This window comes from Ostrinia furnacalis, unplaced genomic scaffold (assembly GCF_004193835.3).
Source record: "Ostrinia furnacalis isolate ACB-3 unplaced genomic scaffold, ASM419383v2 OfSCF1172, whole genome shotgun sequence".
Classification (NCBI taxonomy): Eukaryota; Metazoa; Arthropoda; class Insecta; order Lepidoptera; family Crambidae; genus Ostrinia; species Ostrinia furnacalis.
Window position 1 is genome coordinate 551139 of NW_021131411.1, and position 20462 is coordinate 571600.

The following is a 20462-nucleotide window of genomic DNA, read 5'->3' on the forward strand; positions in this document are numbered from 1 at the left end:
GACGTGATTCCGCGTCTGCTATATCGTTATCTTTTGACCGTATATACGAAGCATATATAAAAATGTTTCTTGTTTCACAAAAGTTCCATATATCTCTTGTTAATTTATTTTATGTTAATAAGGCCAAACGCAATTTATTTTGAAATTTTGAAGACTGTACTACTAGAATTTAAGTTTAATGTTTTGTTTTGTTTATTTAAAGCCTATTTTGTCATTTTAAAATTGATTATTTTGTTTTAAGATACTGGGCAATTACTGTGCTTTGTTGTGGGCAATTAGTGTAAGTAATGGGCAATGACTGTACTTTTTGGAGGATTTTAAATTTATTTCAATATTTTCTAAGTTACGTAAGTTTTAACTAAAAACTGTTAATATTCTGTTTAACAGTTTATTGAGTTATAAGAAAAAAGTCATAAATGGTCGATAATTAAAATACTTTCTACAATTTTTCATCTCAATGTGTTTGAAATCTTTAAGTGGGCAATAGCTATACGGTTTACTCTATGTCATATTTTATTATTTTGCACGTTTAGAAAATAATATCCAAAGCATATAGCTCTAATAGGATAACTTAATTACGAGAACAAAATTATTTACAAAGCGATATCGCTAAGTATTTGTTTATTTCGTAAAAATACACATCGGTTACTTGCAATCATAAAATACATTCGTACAAAATTATTTACATGGCGTAAATAAAGTCACAAAGTAACCTTAATACACACTAGTATTTGTACATTTGAATGTTTTAAGCATTTATTGATAGCGAAAAACGAAAAGAGAGAAAAAAAAAAATAAGTAAGGTATTTGCAAACTTTCAATAAAATTACTAATTCACTATATTACGTTACTGGCTTAAAATTAAAATTGCCATTCGTATCACCTGCTGAAGTAACCGATGGAACAATAATTACAAAAGGTTAGACCTACCTTCGCTTATTGATAGCACGGGCGAGGCACATTCCATCCTCGAGTCGCTGCTATCCGAAGATATACGACGAGAACGCTTTTTGCGTTTGCGCAATTTCTTTTCGATTTTTCTCATCTTGCGCCTAATGTATTCATCACAGTCTTCGTCACTACTCCTTTTCGGCATTTTCTTTGCAAGACGGGTAGAATTTGAATTTACGTGTAGACTAGCGAAGCACTAAAACACGAATGAAGTTTGAACGAGCGACCGTTATGATGATTGCTTGGGGATACCAGTTTAGGATTTTATTTTACCTGTGTTATTTTTTTATTACTTTAAACTATTGTGTATGATTAGCGAGTAGTTGCACGAAACTACAATTATTCTTCTAATTTCGAGGAATGAAGCTCGATGTATAATTTAAGCTCACCGCCATAAATTATTTATATCAATATTTGCACAGACACTATGACAATTCAAAAATGTAAATGTATAGCTATACTTATACAATAAGGTAAACACCCACACAATTATTGATTATGGTAGAATATTTTCGTAAATGTCAAATTCCCAAAATCATACCTTAAACTATGAATCTATTAAGGATTTGCTACATTGGGTGCATTCTGCGATTTACGGTCAGATCAAAGTAAACGCAGCCCGCATCATGTTTTAAGAAAATTGACAATTGCGGGCACGAGCAAAGATCACAAAGTATCAGGTGCAGGTTACGTTCATTTCACCTGACCGCAGACCGCAGAACTCAGCGAATTGCAAACTGAATAAAAATCAACTTTAATATTTTGCCAATTAAAAAGTATTCCACGTAAATAGGAGTAAAGTCCCTAAATGCTGAGTCTGAGGTTGTCACACATTTCCCCACTTTGAGTCAAACTTTCGAATTGAATTAATTAACACAGCTATGCTCTGTCCAAATGTCCAGTTTATTCTGTGGACACAACGTTGAGAGAGTTAGTCCAGTAAATTAAGTTTGTATGTTAAACGAAATACCTACTACACTGGCAACACTACTAAAAAGTCGTTTTAAGGCGGAAATTCGCATGCTGTGTTATCATAGTTAAATAGGTTGAAAGCAACATTTATCTCTTTGTAACACCTTTTTGTAAGCCCTATTTATTACAAATAAAGAATTTGAATTTAAACACCATTTTAAATATTTTACATTTCGGTTTGAAAGCTTTCATGGGTATTATGAAGAAAGAGAATTTTATCGCCATTAAAATTGATGTATGAACTTTAGTTTGTTTGAATTTTCCATTATGACGGAAAACATACAAGAATTCCGAAATTTCATTGGTTTTCAAAATAATAATTAGAGTTATGATTTCTCTTTGATATGAGTTCTACGAACTGATTTATTGAAGTCAAATAAAATCAATTTATTTGACTTTAATAAATCTGATTTTATCATTCATGACTGAACGACTATTCATCACATATTGACTTATTAATATTTAAGCGCTGAAATTACTGTAATATGAAAATTAAATACTTTTATATACAAAACGATCACTATCTACCATTTCCCTCGCGCTGAAATTGCTGTTGTATGAAAATGAAATAGATAAAACAAAACGATAATTTTCTATCTTTTTCTCTCTCTCTCTGTCTCTCTCTTACATTGGAACAGACTACGATAGAGTCGTAAAGTGAAATGGAAGCACTGCAACGGCACTAAGTAAGTTGAAGCATCAACTTTCTATTACCGCTCACATTTAATCAAAGTCGCTATTACACGACGTAAATAAAATTCTGGTCAGCAGCTTAAATTGGATGATATACTAATTATAAAGAGGAATGGTAATTTATAATGATTTAATTTTGCACAAATTCACATGCCAGCTGCGTTGGTGAGATAAACTGCACCTCTCTTTAACTTAAGACCACATTTACTGTACAACATTATCTCTGTAAATAAATAATCTTTGAATCTTTGAAAGATTTGATTGTCTGTATGCGTAATAATAATTATGACAATCAGAAAACAAGTAGGTCTACACTACTATACTTACTTATCACTCAACGCAAAATAAACTTAGCAAAAAATAAGCATGTCCCAAAGAACATTTTCTAGAAAACATAAAAGTTTACATTTGGCCCCATTCCACTTTATGGTAAGTGACGACGGGCTGAAATGGAGCGCTCGCTCCTCAAGTGCCTATTCATTCTTGTTTTGAGGCCCAGGTTGTGTTGTCAAGATGGCGGAAAATTCTCATGTAAAAAACAACGAGACTGTATCATGATGTGGGTAGATTTTTTCAGGAGGTTGGGTAACATAATATGATCAATGCAAGGAGGATATTAAATTTAATAACACTACCTACTAAGACTTCAGATCAATTAAATAATAGTACACAATTTCGTAATGCTATTTAACTTTTATCCTAATACCTACCTAGGTATCTTAGCTATTAAAGTTTTTAAAAAAATCTACTCTTGGCCAGATCGTGTATCACTCCTCCTCTAAAAAAAACCTCGGGCTTCTTTCTTAAAAAAAAGAAAATACTGGCAGGTTATAAAAATGACAACCATAAAAAACTAAATGCGTTATTTTTTCATCACCATCGAGCCTTACCGGCCAGAGTATAGATGGCCCACGCTGAACTGTCCCGCCAAACTCAATGACAGGGGGGCGCTACCATCGTTCAACTATATGGTTTCCAACATGGCAAAAATCTGAACCAGCGATCCGGTATTGACGGTGGCGCCCCACTGTCAATGTCATCGACAGGACAGTCCAGTATTTTGGAACTATATCATTTGCTAAGAACACTTTTTCGCGCTATTTTGTTAAAATATGTTTTTTTATTTTTAATCTGTACAGTTCGAGTTTGTGGACATGCACTACGGCACCGATGGCGGCGACGAGACCAATCCGAAGCTGCTTCGGTACCACCTCGACGAGATCCGCTGTTGCAATCACACCTCCAAAGCCGGATACTTTTTCGTAAGTTTTGCTTTTTTTAATTTTCACAAAATTTTATTATGTGTGATCGCGACTTACATCACACTAGCGCAAACCGCACAAAGCCTTAATTTGAAACAAAAAAAGAACAATCGCGCGCGAATTTAATGCGTTTTTGTTTTTCAAAATCTAATTCCACAAGACTTTTTTTGTGAATTTTAAGCAGTTACTTAATTTATTTACAGTTTGGTTCAATACTTTGCTAATATATTAGTAATTTAGTAAAGTGGCACTATTAAAATTTTATTTTTAATTGAAGATAAATCAAATTAATTGCATTGTTTTTTGAGTTAAGATTTTTAGTAAGTATTCCTATGGTATTCCTTTGGAAAAATCCACCTAAGTATGTAGATAAAACACAACATTAATTCCCAACGAGCGTTATTTCTTTATTGCGCGAGGATAATGTTCTACTTTTTCTAAGAAACTTTATAAATGCAACAATTTCTTGGCAAAGGAAGACTTTATTTTCATTTTACTATTTTAAACTTAATTTCCTACACTTTCTAGAATTTTGTACTGATGTTAAGAATTAATATTTTATTTTGCCTTTTTACTGTGTTGTACTGTGAAATAAGATCTTCCGTTTTTTCCTCGTTGCAAGGGACAGTGTAGTCACCAGCATTCCAATTTAACACAAAACAGCAAACTTAAGGTAGTTTAATTTATTGATACCTTTAAAGACTACAAAATAGAATTCGTCATTTTGTGGTTGGCTGACCTCCTTCCTTAGTTTAATCAGCTTCATAGCAGCTGACCTAGGGTACCCACGACGATAAATTAAAATATCGTATCGTCTAAAATCGATGAAATGCCTCGGTAAGACGATATAATAGCGCGCATCCTAGGCTAGCAGGTCTGTTGTTGAAAAACTTATGGCGCAGTTACACTCTACGGGAAATTGACCCAGACAAAGCGCAAGCCCGCACCCAAAAGTATAGGCGACGCACGCCGAAAGTAACTGAAGTGCGTGTTTACACTATGTTTCGATCAATTTCCCGCATAGTGCAACTTCGCCAAAAGTTTTTCAACAACAGACCAGTTAGTGTGCGCCATTATATCGTCTCATCGAGACATTTCATCGAATTTAAAAGATGCGATAGGTATTTTAATTTGTCGTAGCGGGTATCCTAGGCCGGCTGGAGATTTATGAAGATGATTGAACTAAGTTACTAAGGAAATCACTACACTACACTATGTCTCGAATTTCCCGCATACTGTAACTACGCTATTAGGTTAAACTCACACGAATTTTGATCTCCCAGTGCCTCATCGGTGGAGACGCGGCATCCTACCAGCCAGTGCTGCCCTACTCCATCCCCGAAGCCAAGTTCGAGGAGCTGGTCAAGTCCGAGTCGGCGCAGGCGGCGCTCGTCCGGGCTTGCTACCGACTCAATGGGGATGGAGCGTACCATTTGGAGGGCGACGATAAGTGGTGAGTTATAGAACTTTTTTACACAAGTGCTCCAGAAGGAGAGTTACGTTCTTGACAATAACAATTTAAATACATTATGTCATTAAAAATGCCTAGATAATTTTCCATCATTTCAATAACGGTGTATAGGGTCTAAATGTTATTGTTGTTGCAATTCACGAAGGCGAGTGAGCTTTACATGTGTGGTGGATCGCTACTGTTCGTTTATCAAAAGTTTTGATTACACTATTATATCGTTTTGTGCATGTACACGTACACACACGCCTCGCCTTCGTGAGTTGCAAGCTGAATGTAAACAGTCCTATTTATAATTTTAAAAAGAACTAAAGATGCTCCAGAATCGATTAAAGACATTTTTATAGTAAGAAGCACATAAAAAGTGTTTTTTTTGGAAACCAAATCCTCGCATGTAAAGCCAAGTAGAAGCTAGGTCAGATTGGTTTTATTGCCAAATTCATTGTAAGTGCCGTTCGAGACACCTTCGTCTTAAAGATAATTCGCTTTGGGAATATTGAAACTATTTTACTAGTAATATTGAACACCAGCAATTTCAGTATAGTTTACTGAATATTGTCAACATAGTTTCACTTCATTACACAAGAGAAGGGTAGAAATAACTGGTTTTAACTTATAAGTAGGTACCTTTTCGTATTTTTTTCCTATTTCTATTTTTTATTGCTATTAAACCATAATTGGACCTACATCAAAGGCTCTTACTCTCAGCCGGCTCATTTTCCTTGGAATCCGAGTGCCCACGAACGATTTCGAGGGTTATTTCCGCAACAAGTCCTTTAATCCATCCTTTATTGTTTCGATGCTCACCTCTTTCTGGTTCGATATTTTTCGAATACTTTGATCATCCTTATTCCTTCTCATCTATTTAGGCAATAACAATTTACCGTTATTTCCTCCCGAGATCCGATTACTCAGTGGCGTCGTAAAATAAATAATTTATCAGATAGAGCTCGACTCGGCGTATCTCCTCACCTGGGGCGGAGTTATCTTTTATTGCGGGCCACAAAAGACGTGCATTCAATAAGTATCATCCGAGGGCTGAAAAATTGTAATGAAAGAAAAAGGTATTTGTATTGGAAATCGGAATTCGGAGATGTTATTAATATTGGTAAGTATCAAAGCTATTTGGATTAGGTAGGCAGATATTCAATACGTATCGGTAAATATTTCTTTTCGAAGATAAAGTATGCTATTTAAATTACAGCCTTATCGAAAAGGATAGAAGGTATTCACCACTTAGCTCACATAAACGTGTTGTGCATTTGAGCAGAACAAAATTCGCCACGATAAAATCTTTAGGACTTTTAGAAGGGTTTCGTATCGTCAAATTTTGGTGGAAACTTTTCTCGAATCTCGAATACACCTTAGTAACATTGTGTTTCTTAGTAATACATTATCAACGTAATAAAACTACAAAACAATGACAACTCTACATTGTATCAAATAACTTCTACCTTGCTAAATAAAAAGTAAAATGTTACAACCATAAAACCTACAAGGCAAGAGACATAAAAGCTGTTTGCTATTAAGTACGCAATAATGTGTGGTCGTTAAAAATAATGAAGATGTATTATTATCACCTGCCGAGAGTATATTCGTTCTCACACAAAGACATAGTAATCAAAAGATTTTTATACCGAGTTCCTACCAATAGAACGACTGTAGACTATAATTATTTATTTACTTCCACCCAATGCCGTTAGTGATGTAATAAGGGCTTTTGAAAAGCGTGATTTTTAAAAGTAAACTAGGTGTAAAGTTTTAGATACCAATCCAATATGGAAAATTTTATAAATCGACATAACAATTCACCAAGTAGGTATGGTCAATAATGCTCTAACTGAACATTCACTGTTGTCGTAATCGTACTTTAGAACAACAATACAGGATCATAATTATCCTAAATGAATCTGAGTATTGTTGTTGCTTACCGCAATACCTTGTAATTTTGTTGGCTTATTGACGCAATGTTACAACGAACTTTAGACGACCGAAATTGTAGAAATGTCGAATTGTTTCTCGAGTGCACCCCCCGGGAACCCCACGAACATTCTTATTACCTCTAATGAATAAGTAACGAATGTTTCGGCTTTCGTTCGCGCAGCTAATTTGTCGCTGTCTATAGTGATTTTCGTGGTTAACTTGTCGTTCAAGTAATTACTACCCATTACTGGCGATAAAGAGTGTACAAACGTTAACGGTTCAATTAGTTACTTGTGCCAGTTAATGAGTAATGAAGGGACGGAAAAATGGGGGTGATCGGTACACGTGACTGCGTGACGTCATCCGAATTACGTTGACTGCTTACGTAAACATTTACTTTGTGGGAACGAAACAATGTTTAACTGAGTTTTCATTATTAAGGATTTTATGGCCTGTTTACTTTTTTGGAGTGGATAATTTACCTTTTAGTCAAAGATATGAGGTTTTTAATTAAATGTAGTTGTTTTGTTTTTAGTTAAAGAGTGTTTCTGCTCTGAAAATTCAAGCTGACTTACTTCTAGGTGCTTATAGATAGATACTACAACTTTATGCTTATGTATGGAAGGCTTTTTTCGTGTTAAGGATGCCTGTTTATTGATATATTACTTATTGAACTACAGTCAAAAATATATTTTCTTGAATAACGTCTTCTTGCGTCTTCAATATTGACCCTTGAAATGCCTCGCTCGTACTGAGACGTTAAACATAATGACGTATCTTCTAATGCCCGTTTTCACATCAACAGGTACAGCAATCTTCTAGAACGTGAAGAGCAGCGGAGCCGTCTAGCAGAAGTGCAGAAAGCGTTCAACTCTCTAGCGCTTGAAGCGCTTGCCGAGGATGTTGACGTCGCTGACCTGCTGCGGAGTCCGGTTGAATTACAGTGTGAATTGGCCTTAGGTAAGGAATCGTAGCAGATGTTTTTGCCATATTTCATAACCAGACCCAAAACGAATATCGTTTGTGTAGAGCGTTAGGTATCAAGACTGTCTTTCACCTCTTTATATTTTAATGTATAAAAACTTTCTACTATTAGCCAACTTAATGCCTTACTTTCTATAGTCATAACTGTAATAAGGTTTCCGTTCTGTGTATATCAAATATGCTGTAAAAACGCCATAAGCTAATCTTATCGTAGACTAGTGCTAGATAAATGTCTCTCCTAATATTATCAGGAACAAAGAAGTTGAAAAGTTTATTTTCAACTCTTTTAATAATACTTTTGTGTTTTTGTTGTAGTCTATTTTTGTTCTGATGTAACAATTAGTCAAAGAAAGATTCAAAGCCTACTTTTATTTGTAAGGTTCAGACCCTAAAAAGTCTTAGCCTTAGTCTTCGTCTTAGCTTTAAAATAAAAAGAGCCTTCCATTTTGTTTTGCTATAAAGCTTTTACCGCTTTCTAGGTAAAAAAATAAATTGCCTCTTCAAATACCAATGAAAATTTATCATCGATAAATTGTTTTATAGCTTTAACCCACTTAGCTTCTATTAAAAATGTCAAACAACGCCCAGAGAGACGTAACGTTGTTATGTTTAAAAGCATGGAGCAGGTATCGGATGAAAATCGCCAGCAAAAATATTTTAAGTTCGGAGCAGAACGTTGGTAAAAGCATAGAATAAGAAACGCGACTATTAAAACCTTTGTTCCCGCCCTCGGCGGCGGCGGGAACGAGAGCTGCAACTCCTGTGTAGCCAGGATCTACAGCTAGACCGCCAATAAAAACCCAACCAATGAAGGTCAAGTTTGTCCCGGGGGAAAGTTAAGCATAGAATAAGAAAGGGGTCGGGAACGACGACTACTTTCATATAGGTCAAATAATCTGCGAGTTGCCATTTATTAGCTGATTCCTATCAGATAAAAGGACACCCACGCAACATGCTTGTTGAACGCAGCTGCGTTGTGTGTTTTGTTCTACGGTTGAGTAAACAGCTTAACACATCGCGTACCATCGCGTCACGCTAGCTGTTATCCTAAAGATAAAAGTCACAAAAATCTGATTGAGAACGTTGTTGCAGTCTGTTTCTAACTCACTGAATTAACTGTAATTTCTTACTAATTTTGCTAATTGGTTTAATATTATGCAAGTTAAAGCTCAGATGTTGAATATTATCTGTTTTTAAGAAAAAAAGTTTACTTGCATTTATGCTTTTGTTTTTCACCATTTCTGATGTAATTACACGCAAACAATGGCGCAGGAATATCGCTTGGTTCCTTTTTAAAATGGGAAAATGAATTATCTTCACGCTCATGTAATTCAGGTCACTTTTAACGTTGCATATCCCAAAGCGCTTTAGGGATTTTAAAAATTCTTCAACAAACATTTTTGAAATCGTTTCCGTTCCGTTTGAAATAATAATTTTTTTTGCATGTCAAATGAACATTAAATTGTTCGTATAATGTCGTACATACTTTTATCCATGTGCTATAGTGACTACATATTTAAGCCTTTCAAGTAATTAGCTCAGTTAGCTTAACTTCTGTAATCTAGTTTTTTGTAAAGACAACACATCAAGCCTACTCTTGTAATAGGGGCCATTATGCAACAAAATATTAATAAAAAAGAAAGAAAAAAGTATTTCGCGCCACTTATGTTTTAACCTTTTACAGAATTGTTAACTACTGGCAACCATCCAAAGGGCGTCATAGTGGTGTTTAGAGACATGCCGGAGCCCGAGGCAGAAGACTCTAAGATCGCAGTGCTAGCTCACAACAGGCTCAAAGAACTGAAGAAGAAGCTGGAAGATGCCTTACCTGAAAGCCATGTCATCAGGCTTGAGTGAGTTTGACACTATATTTTCTTACTATCATAGTAGAATATCAAAAAAGTATTACTATCATAGTGGAATAAGAAAAAAATGGTTAGTAATGTTAATGCTTTAGATGTCACGTCTAAAGCTTATTAATTTTGTTGATGGATAAGGGAACAAGTTCTTCACATCGTAAGAAAAGGACAAATTTTTTCGTCTTAAACATTGGGAACAAGTTTTCAGTGAGTTTGCTATTGTTAATTAAGTGAAAAAAAATTTAATGTTAAGAAGATGGAACGTGTAAAGCGTATAAAAATAACATGATGGATAAGGGAACAAGTTCTCCACATCGTAAAAATTTTGATAAATTCTTTCCTCTTAACATTGGGAAAAGGTTTTCAGTAAGTCTGCCATTGTGGTAACTCTATCACGGTAATAAATGTATTTTCTACGACAAACTAAGCTTTTAATATGTTCATAACTAAGTAAATCATAAGCCCATTCACTTAACAACTTCCCAAATCCGATGTTTCTTGTTTTCAAAGCGTTAATTGCGAAGCCGTTGATAATTTATCAAAATGACATCACGGGCGAGAAACCCCCTGAACCGTGAACCGAAAGGGGAAGCGATGACCTCGCCCGCAAAAATTAACCGTAAAATGAGATCCAACCAAATTTAATGGCTGTTTTCATAATACCAAAGATACTTTTTCATCTGAAAATGAGAGAAAATGGTAATGAGAAACGCAAACTTATTAATTATGAAAGATCGTAAAAATAAAAAATATAAGACCGTCTACGGTTTTAAGTGCTTAGCTAAGTGTTTTATTTATTCAAACGACACAACTGGCTTTGCCTGCTCGCATTTAACATAAAACTAAGGCTTTATTAATACCTACTTCAATGAAACTGGATTCTCAAATAAGCAGAACTCAACTCTCGCTCTGAATCAAGTTTCACATCTGAGGACGCCTCAAGACGAAACAACGCACACGTCGAAATAGTTTAAGCAGACAATACCTCAAACTATATTAAATTTCGTCACTGTAATTTGAACCCTAAATGAAATTCTTAAGGTCTGTGTCAGCGGAGTCGTCTCGGACAGACGCGGCATCAGACACGGAGGAGAAGCTCAGCCCTTTCAGGGAACAGGTTCAGGCTGTGGTGTGCTCGCTGGTCGATGACAGCCTTAGCACGGAGCCTGACCAGGGCAAGGGAAGGAAAAAAACTGTACAGGTAAGAATACCATCTAGTATTTATTTACCTACGCTTTATTGCAGATTCTTTGAAAGATATTTTTAATAATTTAATTACTTGAATAGTTCATTCCCAAAAAAGTGGCATATAAAGCTAAACACTGTAGCATATTTACATAATTGTAGTTTTGTAATCGTATAGCTGTTTTGCAAAAACGTATTGTATGATGTAGGCTATTGTATGTAGTACTTAGCGTAACATACTGCGATGGTTATGTCACTTGAACAATTTAAAACATTTAGTGCATTGGTAATTAAATTAAATATTTTCATTGAATTAAGCTAAATGTACGTTTAAATGTAGTCGGAAACATTTGTTATTACCACCATTGAAGTTCAAAACTACTCAGTCATTTTGTCCGTAATGAAATACCGCCTATTACGTCTAGAAAGTTTCAGCTTGTTGCCATAACTTTAAAACAACTTGAACACAGTCGATTCATTAATCAAAAGTTTTCATTCCCGTCCATCTCTTGCAGGAAGTATTTCTGGAACACATCACTCATCTTAGGATATGTATAGAACATAATCGGTTGTATAAAGTTACTGTTAAACAAATCGAGGATGCGGCGGAAAGTATACTAAGTAACGCTAAGGAAAACTACGAGAATCGGAATCGGCATCCCCCGGTCCTGATTTACGGCCCGGACGCTTCCGGGAAGAGCACATTACTAACCCATCTCTACTTCAAGTTCGAGGAAATATTTAAAAAGCCAGTGCTGAGGGTTGTGAGGTTTTCCGCGTCAACGCCACGATCGGCCTACAATTTGGAGTTGTTGCGAGTGATGTGCCAGCAGATATCTATTATTCTAAACATTCCCGAGGGGTATTTGCCGAAGGACGCGAGTTTTGATCCCTTGTACATAAACAATTGGTTCCAAAGTCTGTTGAAGCGGTGCGAGGATATGCAGAACGAGGTTCTGTTGATATTCATCGACAATGTACATAGAGTTAATCCTCTGGAATGTGATATAGTGACGGGGCTGTCGTGGCTGCCGATGTCGTTGCCTCGGAACGTTCATCTTGTGTGCACAAGCGCAGTGTCGCTGGATCAGTTGCAGCTGACGCCGGCTCAGAAGGAGAAGTTCAAAGTTCAGAACTGTTACTACTTATTGGACGCGATCGAGGAGACTCCGGCCAACAATAGCTACGGCGATTATATCGATGGTGCCTTTGATAACTTAGAAGCCGTCTTCGGCTCTAAAGCGTTTAGTAAATTAGCAAGTGAGTATCAAGCCTAATCAAAAATTCCATGAATGCGATTGACTCGCTTCAGTAAAGTTGTATGAAGCTTATTTAACTTTCTTCTTTGATAACTCGTCCCAGACTTTGTTACTTATTTGATTTAAATACTTTCATCGTAAGATTTATGAGACACGATAGAATAACCGTTTCACTTTGTACAGTCACGGAATGAAAAGGTTCGTCAGTTTTCAAATTGATTCCTTCAACGAATCGCGAACACATATTACCTTTTGAAACTATGTTACAGAATAATCTCGAGTTAGAGAAAATAACCTTTAACTGTTCGTCAGTAAAGTTCAAAATTATTGATCAAAGTTGTTTGACGATTTATCTTGCCAAGAAGATTATTATGATTGATAAACTAAAACCTTCTTGTTGGTTCAACCTGCCATTATTATTTCTATTAAATAAAAAAAACTATTGTCAATTGGTCAATGTCATCATTGCATTGCACTGATGGGATAGAAAAATAAACAAGCAAAACCTTATTCGTCAGCAAACGTCATATTTATTTAAATGTTAGCAGCACTGTTTCTTGCACTGTTATGTTGGCAGGTTTGACTCTTACAGTACCTAGTGCAAGCGAAAACCGACACTAAGGTGACGAACCTTTTCATTCTGCGACTGTACGATGGATCAATGCACAGCCTAAACCGCTGATCGTAAAGACCTGAAACTTGGACGGTGTGTTCTTGGTATGACGTAAGCGTCTGATAAGAAAGGATTTTCCAAAATTCTACCCCTAAGGAGGTAAAAAGGAGGGGCAAAGTTTGCGTCCAATCTACTTAAAATTTTGCATAAGCATTCTATAACAGAATTAATGGAAGACGTGTTTCGTATTTTAGTGAAATGCACCCCCTAACTATGTTAAAAAGGGGTAGAAAGTTATTTTAGTGGTGATTTGCTTCAAAGTTGATATTAATTAGGTACTCATTAGTGCATTTTTTTACAATCATGACGTCATGTTAACGACTACCATACTCTAGGGGCCTCCACTTAACCTCGGAGTGGGTGCCCGCTGCGTGCGCTCGCCCAACAATGCATAGTAATGCATGAAAGTCATGCGCTGTATACATAAACTCATTTTCGCGCGAGAGTTTTGGCGGAGGCCCTTGAGGTAGTGGGAGTAGTCTTGAGGAAAAGCTCCTTCTCCCACGGCCAGTGGCATGCTGGAAGCTTGGTGATTCTAGCACCCGTAGGAAAATATAAAAAAAAGTTCACACTGTGGTGATAGGCATTTATCGCCCCCACTGCTTTAAGCATGACTCAACTAAATTCCTATATTCCCTAAACAAACTTTTAAACGAAGTAAAATCGTACAAAAATATAATAATCACAGGTGATATAAATATTGATATTTCCCCAAATGGTATAAATCAACAAGGAGAGCAATACTTACATTTGTTAGCATCGCATGAACTACTCCCTACTTTCACAACACCAACTAGATCAAATTCTTGTATAGACCATTTGTTTCTCAAAACAAAACAGCCTGCGATGTCATTTATTGTCCAGACTTGCCTTACCGACCACGAAGCTGTAGCCCTTAGCCTTCAATTAAAACAAACTAAATCTAAATCTTATAAGACTATAACTAAAATTGATCATATTGGCCTTAAACAGTCCCTATCGGAAGCTGACTTAAGTCATATTTATGAAATCGAAAATGTTGAGGATGCCGCAAACTTTCTGGTGGGGACTCTTTCAGATTTATTGAAAAAAAACACAAAAACACACCGAGTAGCACATAGAAGGGTAGTGGTAAAGCCTTGGATAACTCCGGGTATTCTTAAATGTATGAGAAATCGGGATAAAATGCACAAACAACTAAAACTAACACCAAACGACGAAATTTTAAAGTTGACATACCGTAGGTATAGAAATTACTGTAATGATTTATTGAAAAAAATTAAAAAGCAGTATCAAACAGACGAACTCAAAAAGGCTGGAGGTAACAATAAAAAAATCTGGGAATTAGTAAAAAAGGCAACAAATCTACAAAAAAGTAAAGTTGAAGCTAATGACCTACTGTCGCAATGTCCAACACCACAAGCATCCGTTGACTACGTGAATGATTTTTTTGTTGGCATTGGTGCTAAACTAGCTGATAAAATCTTAAAAAATAACTATAGCTCACCAGTAATAAGCACAAAGGCCAAAAATTCATTTGTTTTATTGGAAACGGACTATGAGGAAGTTGAAAAAACCATTCTCTCACTGAAATCAAATAGTGCTATTGGCTGGGATGGTATATCGGCAGATATACTCAAGACACACAGAGATATTCTTGTTCCTCCGATCACCTACTTGTGCAATGCCTGTTTTTTGTCTGGCACTTTTCCTAACGCTTTCAAGAAAAGTATTCTCCGTCCGATTTTTAAAGGTGGCGAAAAGGACAATGTCTCAAACTATCGTCCAATCTCTATCCTTACATCCTTATCTAAGATTATAGAACGTATGATCAATAAGAGGCTTACCAACTATCTTGAGTCGAACGGACTTCTATCAGATAGACAATATGGTTTTCGTGCAGGAAAATCCACTGATGAAGCCGTTCACGAGCTCACTGATTGTATTGTTCGGGGTTTGGACGGTGGGAGAAAGTGTCTTGCTATATTTTTAGATTTAGCTAAGGCATTCGACACAGTCTCGGTTCCACTTCTGATAGAAAAGCTGGAAAGTATGGGTATCAGAAATATTCAATTAAATCTGTTTAAAAGCTACCTCACTGGAAGAAAACAGTGTGTTCGTATTGGAGACTTCACCAGTGACGAGGAAACAGTGAGTTTTGGCATCCCTCAAGGGAGTATATTGGGCCCTACCTTGTTTCTAATTTACATAAACGACTTGTGTTCGATGAAGTTAACTAATGGTAACATCCTATCTTTTGCGGACGACACATCACTGATTTTCAAGGGTGATACTTGGAGGGATACTTTTATTGCAGCGCAATCGGGTCTAAATGAAGTTCTTAAATGGCTAAAAGGCAATTTACTGACAATTAATACAGACAAAACTAAATATATAACATTCGGCATCCGCAAAGCGGCTCTTCCAGTGGATAAAAATCTGGCTCTTACAGCACATACTTGTATTGACACCTCTACATGTAACTGTAATAATCTTAAAAGTGCTACGAATATCAAATACTTAGGTGTTATCATTGACCAACATCTTAATTTTCGCTGCCACCTGGAACAGCTTTCTTCGAAAGCATACAAACTCACATATGTTTTTAAAATACTCCGCCACTTCGCCGATTTTGAGATAATTCGTTCAGTATATTATGCTCTATGTCAATCAGTGTTTGTTTATTGTATCTCTAGCTGGGGTGGCGCAGCCAAAACGGACCTAAAATCCCTAGAAGTTGCCCAAAGAGCCATTCTTAAAGTAGCGACCTTCAAACACTACCTTCATCCAACAAATGACCTATATAGGGAGTGGAGTGTACTCTCAATCCGACAGCTATTCATACTCCAAATAATATTAAAACAACACTCAAAAACATCTTATGACCCCAGGACACAACTAATTAGACGTAAAGATATTGTATGTACTCTTAAAGGGTTTAGAACAACTTTTGCCAAAAAATTCTTTTGCTTTTTGGGACCATATCTATATAACAAAATTAATCGTTTACTTAATATATATCCACTAACAAAAGTAGAATGCAAGAAACTTCTAACCGAATGGTTAATATCTAAAAATTACGAAGAAAGTGAGGCTTTTATTAAAACAATACAATAACTAACACATAACACACACCCACACACACACACACGCACACACACACACACACACACACACACACACACACACACACACACACACACACACACACACACACACACACACACACACGCACGCACATACACACACACACTTACACAAAAGATTAGAAAGAAAGATTGCTTTTAAAGTTAAAGTTTAAATTTTTGAAATAGTACTTCTTATCACTTATCATTTATTTTGCCTATTTGTGTAAATCACATGTTATCATTCCATTTTTTTATTTATATAGATATACCTTAAATAGATTAACACAACCACGCAGTATCGATTAGCCGGTGGTGGAGGCCTGGTGTGCTGTAGCACAGGGTATCCTAGTACGGACACCAGTCTCTACGAAATACTTATTTTTGTTCCTTGTTGTTATAATTACCCGTTACAAATTGTGACTTTATGTATTTTGTAAAGAGAGAAATAAATAAAGTTATTATTATTATTAAAGTTATTATTAATATAAGTAGCTAAATATCTGAGTTATTTTAATAGATCAGTAATTTTCAATCAGGTTCAGTAAGTTAAATATGAACAAGACCTAGATACTGAATCCATTTAATACCATTGGCAGCATCAGTTAGCTCAAACAAAGAGAATGGTATTCCGAAATTTTAGCCTGAGGCTCTACTTGGTTTACATATTAAGCTACTGTCTAATTTTAATTGAATATAATATATTCTACTTTTATACTCCCTTCTAAATACTGTAGGTACCTATGAAAAAAACATTTTCAAAACCACTTCAAAGAGAAAAACAAAACTTTCTGACAAAACAAAGTATGTTTTCCTTACTCAAAGTAAGTTAAATGTGCGTCATGTTTGAAAATTATGCTTAATCTTTTCATATTCGCTTGTACATTTTATAACACCTCCGGCAAAGTTGAGCAGAGTCCAGCAGAATTCGGAGCAAAAGGAATTTAAAATGCGCTGTCTGGCACACTTTGTACATATGTAACGAGAGAATAAATATTTGCGGTCGGTTTCACCTTTTCACGTATGCTTCAAAAGGAATTTTCGCGTTTTTTCTTTCAATTTGTGCCAAGTTTCTGTTCTTCCAACCAATTACGTATGTTTCGGACAGCTTTTGTTTATTTCAAAGCGTGAAATGTATGTAGATTCACTGCAATGTTAATTTTGATTATGACCTTGCACAACACAATATTAATGGTATATACCTACACAAATTACTTAGTTTTACTTCTATTCATGTACACTTTTTGAATCACTATTATTTTTCACAGGTCCAAACAGTGACGATATCGTATCTGCGCTGTATATTGGAGCACGTACGGTGCTACATACTAGACAGGGACGTGGAGCTAGTATACGGAGCTGTGAGGAAGTCAAGTGACATCCTGACCCGAGACCCTATGCAGCTCGGAGCTCAGGTAAGCTATTTGAGAAATAGAGTCGATGGCGCAACAACATAAACACTGCAGCATCCTGTGTAGCTGTAAATAAGAGTTATTTTGCAACAAACATTTTATTTTTAGTCTGATGAGCTATCGATTAGATTTTGTCTTCATCATCATCATCATCATCATCGTTTCAGCCATAGGACGTCCACTGCTAAACATAGGCCTCCCCCAATGATTTCCACAATGGCCGGTTGGTGGCGATGGCCGGATTTTGTCTTGATAGATGTTTAACAAGCTATATCCATAAGCCACTAGCGAACTGTTCTGGAGTTTCCAAGTCTCGGCAAGGGCTAACGTTAGTATGATAATGATGAACAAAATATTTAATCAATGAAGATGCTAGCCAGGAGCTTCCTCGTTGTGGAAAAAAAACACTAGGTACATGCGAACTTTAGATTCGCATTAGGATTATACATTTCCAATTGATATAAATTGCATTTAAATATTAGATACTAATATAGCGTGGCATCCCATAATAACCCGCATGCAGACAAGTAAATTGCATTAACCAACGATCCATTTTGCGTTAACATTTCAGGCTCATATGTGCTTTCTGTATTTATGTATATATGTATGTATTTTACTACCCGTTTGGCAAACGATCAAAACAAAGAAATGTGCTGAACAAAAATAGTATAAAAATTACAATAAAAACATCACAAGCAAACATTAAGCTCCATTTTATCGGTCATATTATTACTATTTTCTACGTAGGCCATCTGAAATCACCAAGACCAAGTTTTATAGGGCTATACAAAAACCGTAAATGGGTATATTTTATTACCATTTTCTTCCTTTAAGCGATTCACGGTACATTTGAACAAGAAGTTTGATATTGTTAAGAAGTATTAATTATGTTCAAAATTGCATAGAAAATCAAGAATCGTAACTTTAATTTTAACTTTGATAAACGTCAAAAATCTGTCAAACTCCATACAAAAAGCAGCGGTTATTGTTATTGTTATTGTTACTGTTGTTACTAATAAGGTGGTGCAACTCAGCCTTAGTATCCTTCTATGCTTAATTATTATATGTGTTGATCGCGATGCAATTATACCTACCCGGGCTTAATTGCGATTCAACTACTAATGAACCGATTCATCACTTGCGTATCCGAGTGTTGGTATCGGTAAAACGTCAAACGCATACGCAATCGACCTTTTGAAGCCTTTGACCACAAACTAAATGGGTACAGAAGGATTATTTAATGATTTATCTATCAACAATTCATTTAAATAAAAACGAAATACCACTCACTGATTAATCACAAAATCTCAGAAACTATAACACCTACAGGTTCCTTAAAGGGTGTAGACATCCACTAAACGGGTTTCATGAAACACCACCACTAAGGGGGTAAAACGGGTCCGCCTCACGTACGATGTCGCGGCCGGCCGCTAGTGTACTGTAATTTGCTCTATCAAAACAATGTTTCCTCATAGAGCTACTGATGAAATTTTATTTGTAAGTAGATTGATCGAATCATTTACGACTTGTAACTATTAGACGATGTAACAGGCAACATTAACATGACTAATGTAGGTACTAGATACTCGTACTGTGCCAAAATATCAAACGATCGAACCTAAACTTACTAAAGTAAAATACGTTTGGATGGTACGTCACTAACTCACGCATCGCTGGAAGAAAAGTCGAGTTGAGTGACGTGAAGCAACGGTTTATATTTTTCCTTTTCACGTTTTTATGGATTTTACCTGAGGGATACTTTATTTACTTTTTCGATTACAATAATAGACATGAGACTTTCTCGTCTTTGTGTGTAATAGTCTTAGGCTAAATTGCACCACCGTGTTTAACCGTACCTATAACAATAACCGGTGTTTTTGTACGGAGTTTGATAGATTTTTGACTTTTGTTAAAGTTAAAATAAGATGGTACAACCCAGCCTTACTGTACCTTTATTTATACTGTAGCACCTCAAAATCAATTTGCCGTAAATACCTACTTACGGCCAAGTCTATCAACAAAGCCGCATGTCAGCAAAGACCATAAAGTCCTTAACGGGTTTGCACAGGCTTTTGTTGGAGGGAACTGATAAAATTAGGGTTTATGAGGATGGTACGTACTACATAGGATATAAGGAGCAATGTTTTGAGATAATTGTGAGCGAAAAACGAGAAATAATCAAGTTACTGACGTAAGTATTAGTGGTGATTAAAAATATGCGTCATACGCTACAACACTCAATTTAAGTTCGAGTTGAGTGAAGTGGAGAAATTACGTAAAATCACCCGTATGTTTATTTGTTATATTTGCATTTTTACCCGAAGTCCGAGTTTTTTACTTTAAAAATGATAATTATAAACATTCAATCTATGAGCACAGGCTTATTCGTAACGTAAGTATCTTTGCATTATAAGTCGTCAATTTACGGCGTGAGCATGCCCTTAACTTTTATATTGAAACAAATTACTGAACTCGAGAAAGGCTCTTATGTTTAATTTCAAACTCCCCATGTATTCGAGTACTCGAGTTAAAAACAAAATTTGGTACTTTGAGAAATTTTTGAATAAGAAAGGCAATTTAACATTTATTTGCAAATTCAAAACTCTACATAACGTAACAAAAATTTAAGTAGGTAAAACATCAAATAGGAGTGTTTTTCATCGAGTAACTTTTATTTTAAACAATACAAATAAGTTTATAGAAACAAAACGAATTAT

The 20462-nt window shown here is 35.7% G+C and overlaps 1 protein-coding gene across 1 annotated transcript in view; it reads left to right on the forward strand.

Moving 5' to 3' along the window:
* Nucleotides 1-20462, forward strand: part of LOC114351694 (NACHT domain- and WD repeat-containing protein 1) — a 139720-nt gene that overhangs the window by 83266 nt on the left and 35992 nt on the right. The window contains exons 4-11 of the mRNA XM_028302996.1: nucleotides 3756-3878; nucleotides 5162-5331; nucleotides 8075-8229; nucleotides 9938-10106; nucleotides 11154-11313; nucleotides 11813-12557; nucleotides 15112-15359; nucleotides 17602-17748. Coding sequence (XP_028158797.1) covers nucleotides 3756-3878; nucleotides 5162-5331; nucleotides 8075-8229; nucleotides 9938-10106; nucleotides 11154-11313; nucleotides 11813-12557; nucleotides 15112-15359; nucleotides 17602-17748 — 1917 coding nt within the window. The remainder of the gene's footprint in view (nucleotides 1-3755; nucleotides 3879-5161; nucleotides 5332-8074; nucleotides 8230-9937; nucleotides 10107-11153; nucleotides 11314-11812; nucleotides 12558-15111; nucleotides 15360-17601; nucleotides 17749-20462) is intronic.